The 10,000-nt window shown below is 44.2% G+C and overlaps 2 protein-coding genes across 3 annotated transcripts in view; one reads left to right on the top strand and one right to left on the bottom strand.

Moving 5' to 3' along the window:
- thoc6 (THO complex 6) overlaps positions 1 to 10,000 on the bottom strand; it is a 34,274-nt gene that overhangs the window by 2,965 nt on the left and 21,309 nt on the right. Inside the window, exons 1-11 of one of the 2 annotated variants that reach the window (XM_084371495.1) lie at positions 3,858 to 3,987; positions 2,734 to 2,825; positions 2,586 to 2,650; positions 2,051 to 2,154; positions 1,889 to 1,926; positions 1,727 to 1,775; positions 1,550 to 1,621; positions 596 to 698; positions 315 to 364; positions 142 to 204; positions 1 to 37 (exon numbers count right to left, since the gene is read on the bottom strand). The exon at positions 1 to 37 is cut by the window's left edge and continues 74 nt beyond it. In XM_084371495.1, coding sequence (XP_084227621.1) covers positions 1 to 37; positions 142 to 204; positions 315 to 364; positions 596 to 698; positions 1,550 to 1,621; positions 1,727 to 1,775; positions 1,889 to 1,926; positions 2,051 to 2,154; positions 2,586 to 2,650; positions 2,734 to 2,825; positions 3,858 to 3,872 — 688 coding nt within the window. In that variant the 5' untranslated portion in view covers positions 3,873 to 3,987. Of the gene's footprint in view, positions 38 to 141; positions 205 to 314; positions 365 to 595; positions 699 to 1,549; positions 1,622 to 1,726; positions 1,776 to 1,888; positions 1,927 to 2,050; positions 2,155 to 2,585; positions 2,651 to 2,733; positions 2,826 to 3,857; positions 3,988 to 10,000 lie in introns of those variants that run through there. The other variant, XM_084371496.1, reaches the window with a different exon arrangement.
- The window catches only part of LOC311268107 (zinc finger protein 646), a 30,744-nt gene continuing 26,638 nt past the window's right edge, over positions 5,895 to 10,000 (top strand). Inside the window, exon 1 of the mRNA XM_084371493.1 lies at positions 5,895 to 6,477. The gene's annotated coding sequence lies outside the window, so the exon portion shown is untranslated. The remainder of the gene's footprint in view (positions 6,478 to 10,000) is intronic.

Below are 10,000 nucleotides of genomic sequence, written 5' to 3'. Positions count from 1 at the left end.
GGTGCCACAGAGACAGAGACGGACCTCCACCACACAGCTGGAGACAGAACAACAACACAGTCAGTGTGTGTGTGTGTGTGTGTGTGTGTGTGTGTGTGTGTGTGAGAGAGAGAGAGAGTGTGTGGTGTGTTGTTTTCTCACCATCCAGTCAGAGTCGGTGGTCACACAGCTGATCCATTTACCGTACTGAGGCCTAGCACAGCTCTGAAACACACACACACACACACACACACACACACACACACACACACTTCATGTGGTTCACTTTGATTTTAGAAATGAACAAACAGAAAGCAGCAGCAGTGTTTTCTCACCTCGTACTTGTAAACCTCGATGCAGTGAACAGACTGATCCATCCTGCTGTCTGAACAACACGACATCATCATCATCATCATCATCATCATCATCATCATCAACACAAAACATTGTGACTTCCTGTCTACAAATCAGACCTGCAGACAGGTGTGATATTCCACACACACCTTTGGTTTGATAAACCAGCTGGTCACTGTTCATGTCATGTTTTCTCTGATTTATTTAAAAACATCTGTCTGGTGTTTTCTGGTGGACCAACATGGCCGCCGTCCTCACTCACCCCAGATCCTCACAGCGCCGTCCTCGCCCCCCGACAGGATGTCTGCCTCCCGCTCTCTCACACTCACACAGTGGATGTAGTCGGTGTGACCCTGAAGGACCGACTGAAGACAAGAGAGAGGTCAGCTGGACACACACACACACACACACACACACACACACACACACACACACACACTTTTTCTGTTTGAACAACACAAAATCTGTGGTCAACTGTCGACACCCATGACGGCTCCACAAAAACAACATTTCTGATTTCACAATTGTCACAAAGTTATTTTTAAAAAACAAAAAATCAGTTAAACCATAAGTTAGTTAAATAAAGTTAATTAATTTGAGATGCTGATTATCAGACTGACACTGAATCCAAACAGTGTTGAAACTGAAGTATTTAGTCGTTCGTCTCATCTCTCGTCCAGGTTCCTCTGACCTCACGTGACTAAACTAAGAAGGATGTTAAAGGTTCAATGTGTCAGAATTTTTGTTGAAAACATTCAGAACTTTCTAAAATGATCAACAGAACGTGAAGAACCCGTTCTGACATCATGACATCATGTATTGTGCGGCGACACGTTTAGCAATCTGACCAATTAGCTCTGTCCGGGTCCAAAGCTCCTGTGCTGGCAGTGAGAACACTAACACGGCCCTGGTGCCCCCGAGCTCAGAGTTTGGACTGCTAGCTTCACAGCTAAACATGCTAACTAGCTATCAGAAGCTAGAGTTGGCAGCAGTTAGCAGTTACTCTGGTGATATATAGTTTCCACAGAACATTTCTGGAGCTTCACAGTAAAACAGAGTTGCAGCGTTCTGCTGAACACCTGAAGCAGCTGGAGATGATTTAAACATCAGACGTCTCCAAGCAGCTGGATTTAACTTTTGGGGTGAACTGCTCCTTTAAAGGGTTAACTCAACACAAACCATTTATTCTGTTTATTCCAGGATCTCCATGACTGACCTTGAAGACTCCGTGTTCCAGGTCCAGGATGTGGACGTTATTGTCTCCTCCTCCGACTACGAGACTATTATCCTGAAAGATCAAGAAGACAGGAAGTAGGCGTCATGTCCAGAGTTAAAGACATCGTTCAGTTGTTATGAATCCGTCTCAGGGTCAGCTGAAGGAGGAGTCACTCACCCTGGGGTTGATGATCATTGCGTTGATCTCTGGGATCTCCAGACTGGACCTGAGGACAGAGACACAACAAAGACTTCAGTGAGTGCAGGACAGACAGACAGACGGACGGACGGACGGACGGACGGACGGACGGACAGGAAGTAAACAGTGTGTGTGTCTCACTTGTAGTTGGGTCTTTTTGTCCACAGAGGTTTGACGTTCTGAGGAAACAAAGAGAAGTTAAACTCAAACAGTTCATCGCTCAGAGTCTGACAGTGTCTCCATATTTATGTTGTTTTTCTGGTCGAGTTGTTGTTGTTGTTGTTTATTTAAAGTGACAGTCACCTTCTTGATGAGCTCGGTCCAGCTCCAGGCGCTGATCTCTCCGTTTCCTGCACTGAGGAGGTGACAGTCGGTGGAGATCAGAGTGAAGACGGGACCTTCATGAGCTGAACGAGGAGACAAAAGAAGAAAAACGTGTTTGTCAGTGTTTATTAAGTTTAGTTTTGTCATCACTAAACTCAAACAGGCTGCAGCTCACAGACTAGTTCTCATGTAGAGATGAGTTGTTTGTGTTGACAGACACTAACTGCAGCTGGAACTGTTGCGTAGCTAACGTTAGCATGCTAATATCTGACATTTTAAAGCTAAGATGGCGTACGGTTGACACATTTGAACTAAACTTGATCTGAAGGATTTTAAATTACATTTCTCATAAAATGTTCATTAAAGGCAGAATTTAAAAAAACATTTTGTTGTAATAAATCTGTTGAACAAAGGAAAATTAAAACTGTACATGTCACCATGACGACACATAAAGTAGAACATCAAAGGTTTATTAATCAAACTGACTGAAGAACATCATGGTTCCTTCACTCACCTGTGAAGGTGAGAACAGGTTTCTGACTCAGGACGGTGGCTTCTGGACTCAGCGCTGCAGACAGGCTGCAACAGTTCAACACAGTGATTATTCATTAATAATTCTTCTTCATTAACACATCATCACAGTCGTTTTAATGAGCTCTGACCTGAAGAGGGCGATCTCTCCGTAGTTGTTTCCTGCTGCCAGATATCGACCGCAGGGAGAAAAGCTCTGAGAGAAAACCGACATGTGGAGGAGCTGAAAAACACAACATGTTATAAATGTATTGATCGTATTTTATTACATCAATACAAGTTGAATATAGAATAAAAAAGAGTTGAAAAATGGGTAAGATTGTATTTTGTAGTTTGGCGCCATCTAGTGGTCGTATGAAGAATGCCACTCTGCAGGAAGCATCATGACATCATGACACAAATATCATCAGGTTATATGTTAAAAGTTCATTTAAACACGATTCTATGTTTTTATGTATTAGATTTCTGGAAACCAGAATAAAAACATTAAGTATGTTTGTGAAACTGAATGTTCATAATGTTTATTTAACACGTTCAATGGGCTCACTCAGCTTCATCACTGTCCATCTGTGCAGAAAGACACCCAGGACATCTGACTTTTCATGGATCATTTCAGGAACATTATGAACACATGAGTAAGATGTGTTCATTAATCTGAAGGGGGCATGCTTGTCTTACAGTCAGGTTCATGTGTTAGTAGACACCTGAGGTCTCACTGACGCATGTTTCTACAGTTTGTGTCACAGTAGACACAGACTGTCGCCTGTAACGGCCTGATAACTAATTCAACCAGAAGCCGAATAAATCAGGAAACTTACTTTAACACAAACGTGCATTTACAGTTGTGATGCCATCTGATTATTTTTTACTAATAAGCAAGAAAAGATAGATTTAACAGAATTCTGAACGGGGTTTGGTCTGACGCTCGCTGTGTTATCCATCAGAGCTTTGGAGAACTGGATCAGTTGCTAACGTAAGTAGCCACGTCCTGAATGGAGCCGACTATTACCTGGTAACTAAATCAACCACAAGCCCAATTAACCCGAAAACGGATCAATCAACGTTAAAATTAATGTTTATTAAGATATAAATGTAAGATACACATTTCCCTTTAGAGAACTGTGTCAGATGCTAACGTAATTAGCCACATTTGTGACAACACAACACAAAGCGCGGCCGCAGCGCGGCGCGGAGCAGCTTCAGGCTCAAATGTCGGATTCTTCACTTCGGTCCACTGAACATGGAGAAGTTTTACCTCGACGGGACCCATCGTGCTGCTGAGGCCCGGCTGCTGAGGCCCGGCTGCCGCTGGAGCTCACAGTCCGAGCTGAGAGAGACTAATGTGGAGCGATGCACGAAGAGGGAAGAGTTCAGGACAGGCGAGCAAATATGACGTCTCTACTGACGCAAGGGTTTCTGGGACATGTAGTGCACAATCAAGTAGTGAGTTTTTTTAATTGAATTTACAGGACAGTGAAAAAATAAAACAAAACCCCCACAACAAATAAAAGATCAAAATTAAAATAACACGTCGATCACCTCAGTTTATCTTTATGGAGGTTAAAATGTGTCGCGGCAATTAAAAAAAGAGGAAAAGAAATTTTGGAAAAACAATGAAAAAATAACTGAGGTATCAAAAACATATGTACGTAAAATGTCAATAAAATAAAATCAACTTTAAAATCAATCTTCAAGAAGAAAACATATTTTATTTATTGCTCAGGGGCACCGCGGCAGGACTGAGCCGCTGCTGGTCAGAAATATGATTATAAATGTTGTTTTTTATGAACACACAGAGCTGAATATTAAAAAGCTGCAGAAAAGGTTTTTTTTAATATTTTGTAAGTTGTGCTGCGTCACGTCAGGCTGCTCAGCAGATCAATGTGCTGACTGATTTCTGGTGATGCCCGCAGTGTTTTATTAGTGCTGCAGGGAACAAGCTGCTCTTATACTTTAATGAGAAACATCTTTAATATTCATACAGACAAGAACAGACTGTCAGACAGTAAATAACACTGTCATTTTATCCTGTTAACAACCTTCTGATGCTGATATCTTTGTAATCCTTCATTCATTTTCATTAATAAACATGTTATATTACTATTATTATTATGTTTTTGTTGTCTTTTTTAAAAAACCAAAGTCAATATGATGATACTGCATCAGGAGGAAGGTTATTAAATCATAAGAGGACATGTTTCAGATGAATGAACATGAACGACTGAAGCAGCTCGGCCAGAGGAAGAAACTTTACTGACGAGTCAACGCTGCAGACCGTGACGGTGTAATCACGTCACTACGGAGGCCCTGAATGGCCAAACAAGACGTGTGACCCCACTGAAACGCTACACGAGTTTTTAAAGCACATGGAGAGGATCTATTGTCACACTGCTATCTTAGCCGCTTTTCACACACAGGCTGTGAACCTCCAAGCTAAACCGCTCCCCCTGCACCTCTGCACCTCTGCACCTCTGCACCCCTGCACCTCTGCACCTCTGCACCCCTGCACCCCTGCACCCCTGCACCCCTCAGCTGCCTCACTGTGCTCAGTGTCGGGCCCTGCGTCACATAGTGGTGTTTCTTTATCGCCAGCATCTTTCTCAGTGTGGTGCTCCACCTGCTTTGTGCAGCTTCGAGTTGGAGTCTGGAAGCAGATTTGATATCTCAGTTTGGACGTAAAGAAAAGGTGGGAGCACTCACACTCTGTCACACCTGCTCATCCAGGTGTGTTTTAATGTGACCTTGGAGGTTTTGGTTGAAATACAAATCAGACCTGTGTCCAGTTTTATTTCTGGTGATGTTTTCACTTCCTCCCAGCCGTCACCAGGTCCACACAGTCTGACATTAGAGATAATTAGAAAATACACAGTAGAAATCTGCAGTATTGAATCCTGTGAACAAACAGAGCAGGTGGTGAAAAGTCAAAGTATAAAGTTTCTCTCCTGTTGAACGAGACGCGTGAAGATGGAAACCAGCTTTTTCATTATTGTGTGATGTTTTGTCTTCTTCACCTCTCCCAGCTCATTTCTAATGATCTGCATTCTGCTGCAGTTTTATGTGGACATCCTCTGAACAATATCAATAAACAACAACATTTACAGAGCAGAGGCCGATCCTGACCTGTCTGGATGTTGTAAACAGTGAACTGAGGGCTCAGTCACAACAACAAAAAACAAACAAACAAACAAAAGGAAGCAAACTTCACAACCAGAGCCGGTGATAACAAAACCCTGCCTCCTGCCTGACAAGTGAAACCACACACACACACACACACACACACACGCGCGCGCAGCTGGAGGTGTGTGATCAATCAATGAATAAACAGTAATAACTGACACTGATCGGAGGCTGTGGACTGTCCTCTAACCTCTCTACAGGTTCTGTCTCGATATGTCCACGTGTCTCTGATAAAATGACCTCGGAGTGTCATCTGCCCCATGATCAGCCAGCAGCGGCCCGGCTCGGCTCGGCACAGCTCGGTTCTTCCAGCGGCTGACGGGCCGAGCAGCACAAAGTCCGTTTGTCTCCAATCTGCATCAAAACGGACACAAATGATACAAACGAGTCGGACAGCCTGAACTGGGACCTGAGCGGCTGTTTACGCACAGGCGGGATGTTTCCGAGCCGCTGGGATTTTATTCTGCGCATGATGACGCGTAAAAGTGTGCGCTCCGGCTCCGCACGGCGGGCAGCGGCAGCGGCAGCGGCAGGAAGTATGTTGTCGAAGCGGCGGTAGAGGGAAAAGAGCCAAGAACCAAAAGTCGGTGGTAGAAGAGGAGGAGGAGGAATAACCATGCCTAATCCGTGAAACTTGCACATTTTGCACCTCCATGCTGTGCATCGTTCGTCTTGCGGGCGCAGAGGCCATTTGAGGGGTAAGTGTGCAGCGGAAAGCGGCTAAAAACGAGGTTTTCCATCAATGCGGGCCGCGGTGTGTTTGTCGAGATCTTTGTGTAGCTCCGGGCTAGCCTGGGGTTGCTAGGCTAGCTGGAATGCTAACCTCTGCGAGCTCCTGCAGCGGCAACAATTCCCAGTGAGATCCAGCTCGGTGAGCTTCAGGTGAAAATACGCCCGAGCGGCTCACTGATCCGTGCACGGTCGTGTTCGGGCCGTGTGTCGGTTCTGTTTACCATTTTGTTGTTTTGAACTTCCGTTTTGCCCCCTTTCTGTCATCGCGGGGGGTTGCTAACTAGCCAGGCGCTAATGCTAACGTTAGCTCGGCCGTGTATCTGGCTGCTTTTCACTGAATATCCACAAAATGTGCGTTTTTATCAAACTGTGCGCTGAGCGCGGCTCCTGCTGCGACGTGCGGGTGGTTTTCGACAGCTCAACGTGTCATTAGCATTTTTATTTGTAGCCTGGATGCTAGCGGGTTGTGTTTGTGGGGCTAAAATGCGAGGCTAGCCTGTTAGCATGGGGAAAATGGCTTGCTGCTCGAAAGCCATTTTCCGATGGAAATGGGGTCTCAGTGAAAGTGGGCTGATGGCTGATGTGTTGTCCTGCTCGGTCGGCGGCATCGGGTCGGGAACACACGGTTAACACCGGAACATTTCCCACGGTCACCCTCCCCGTGCTCCGCTCCCCGGCCGGCCGGGCTCGGGTGTTATTCCCCGGTTAAATTGGGGAGTCGGCCGAAGGAAATGTCGGCCGTGTGTCGGCGGTGAACCGCTCCGCTTTTGTCCCGATAAATTCATGCCGGGGCTGAACCCGACCGGGAGGAGACGGGCCAAGGTCAGGGAGCCCGCTGCGGCGGGGACGGGTTCTGATACAGCTCGGATCCGCCTGAAATCATGGAAATAAGTTTATTTAGCTGCTGTGGAGTTTAATTAACGGCGAACAGCTGAAGTCTCTCTGCGGCTGCTGTCCGGTCAAAACAACAGACCCGGGTTATGTGTGTGAAGCGGGTCAGGCTCGGGACGGGTGATGACCGGAGCGGTTCTGATGAGGCGGGCTGAGCTCGGGTTTGTTTACATGATGAGCAGCTCGAGGAGAAGAAGAAGGAAAGTTGGAGTGAAGGGCTGTGATTGGCTGCTGGACTCATTCAAATCTGTTTGTGAATGAAACGCTTCATTTGTAAAATGTGAGCTGTGACTGGATTATTGATCCTGTGTGCTCTGGATTAAGATTATTGATCAGCAGGAGGGGTGAGGTGTTACAGCAGCACAGCATGAACTGTAAATATATACAGATAATAACCTTTAAATAAGTTATAAAGGTTTATTAAAGCAGACTCGTGTGTGTAACTGTGAAACACGAACAAACCGACTGCTCCTCCAGATCATCGTGGACACTGTTGGACACACTTAACTTAAAATCAAGCGTGATGTCAAACACAATACGAACATGAATAAATAAGTCATAAGGACTCATGATCAATTAATCCACTATGTTATTATTTAAGTAATAGTTTTGTAAAATGTTTCCCACAGCTGACGTCTTTAAAATCTCCATCTGTCTCAAAACATTCAGTTTACTGTCGGCAGACGAACAAACCAGCAGATATTCAATATTTAAAAGGTAAAGACGTGAAATTCTGCTTAAAAATAACAACTTTGAGATTTAATCTTCTTTTGGTTGGATGATTATGAAACGTGTCTGTTTCTGGAGAGGAGGCAGAATATTTAGATTAAATAATACGTAATAAACTGTCGCTGCAGCTGAACTTCTGTTGTCGAACACGACAATAAAGAAAGGACCATTTAGAGCTGCGATGATTAATCCACTCGTCAGCTACTGATCATTAATTAATCATTAATTAATTAATCCTCAACTATTTTGATAATTGATTAATCAGTTTGAGTGAGTTTGTGAAATGTGAATATTTTCTGGTTTCTTTCACACTGATCACACAACTGATTAATTAATTGAGAATAAAATGAATCGTTAGTTTCAGCCGTGCTTTGTTGAACTGATACTTGTTTGATAATCAATCTTCCAGGTGATTCATCACCAACAGACTGAGTTTGTGTCAGATTTTACACATCAGTGATAATCAGTTTGAATCTGTCGGTCGAAGTCCAATCGTTGCTGAAAGATGTTTTTCAACGTTGAGCCGAGCGTCAGGTCGGTTGGGTCGGGCCGGGCCGGGCCGAGCGTCGGGCCGGGCCGAGGCTTCATGTTTCCTGTGAGAGCGCTGCCTTTACATTCTTCAGACTGTTTGGTTTCTTTGTGCGGCCTCACATCAAACATCTGGCTGAGCTCTGCACCTCCTCCCTGTTTAAACTCTGCTGCTCTCAGCTGCTCTCAGCTGCACCGACTCACTGAAGCAACTTCCATCTGAACACATTCATATTCAAACAGCCATCATTCATAATCATTTAGTTCATACTGACAGCAGCTACTGTGGCTATTCATTTCACTTACTGCCGACCGTACCTGCACATTACAAATCAATGAAGTTTAAAAGGGGATTTAAGTGGATCATTAATGGATCGTAGTATTTTTAAAGGTTTTTCTGCACGTTTAAAATTTTAAAAGGTAAAAAGTATAGTCAGTAAGGCCCCTCAGGGATGACTTTAATATTATCTGGTAATTCCTGAAGAGCTTTTATCCTTAAAACCCAGCAACACTGTAAACTCCCATTCAGCAGGCTGTTCACGAGTCCAGACACAAGAAACGTCCACATTTTCAGGTTAAAATACACAACTTTAGTTTGGATCATTATTATTTGAGTACAAGAAATTGGAAACACAAACTAATAATAAACAACACAAAAAGCTCACAGATAAAACACACTAGATTCCAGGAGTTATTGAATATGTTCTCAAGGATCCTTGAGGAGTTTCCAAGCATATCTGTGGTTATTCTCTGGGCCTTGAGTATTTTCCAGGGTTACACAAGAAGGTTCCAGGAGTCTTTGAAGTTCTGTGTGTTCTTGTAGAGAATTCCAGGTTCATCAAGTTTTTCTGCTAAGTCTTTAGTCCTGGAGGAGTTACAAGGTTCCTTGAGAAGGTTCCAGGAGTCCTTGAGAGAGTCTTAAGGGTTCTTGAGGAGGTGAACTGAGATCTGCTGTTATCTGACTCTGGATGACAAAGGGACGGGGGTGTTGGTGTCTTAACCCTCTCAGTGGTGTTAGTTTAACGTCGGCCATGTTTGATTTTGGACCTGTCCTTGAAAAGGTGTGTGTGTGTGTGTGTGTGTGTGTGTGTGTGTGTGTGTGTGTGTGTGTGTGTGTGTGTGTGTGAGTGACGGGCAGGTTCACAGAGCCTCCACCAGGTTTTATCATCAGCAGAATCTATTTTGAATTGTTCACTATATATAAACGCGCGTGTCTTAAATTACGCTTGAAGAAAGAAGCTGCGTCTCCATCAGGGCTACAACTAACGTTTATTCTAGTTGCCTTATTAGTTTCTAACAAAACAAAAGAAAATAGCTAAATGTTTCCACATGGGTCGGCTT

Source organism: Pagrus pagrus (genome assembly GCF_965226575.1).
Source record: "Pagrus pagrus genome assembly, chromosome: 13".
In the NCBI taxonomy this organism is placed as follows: Eukaryota; Metazoa; Chordata; class Actinopteri; order Spariformes; family Sparidae; genus Pagrus; species Pagrus pagrus.
This window is presented reverse-complemented; position numbering and strand designations above follow the sequence as displayed.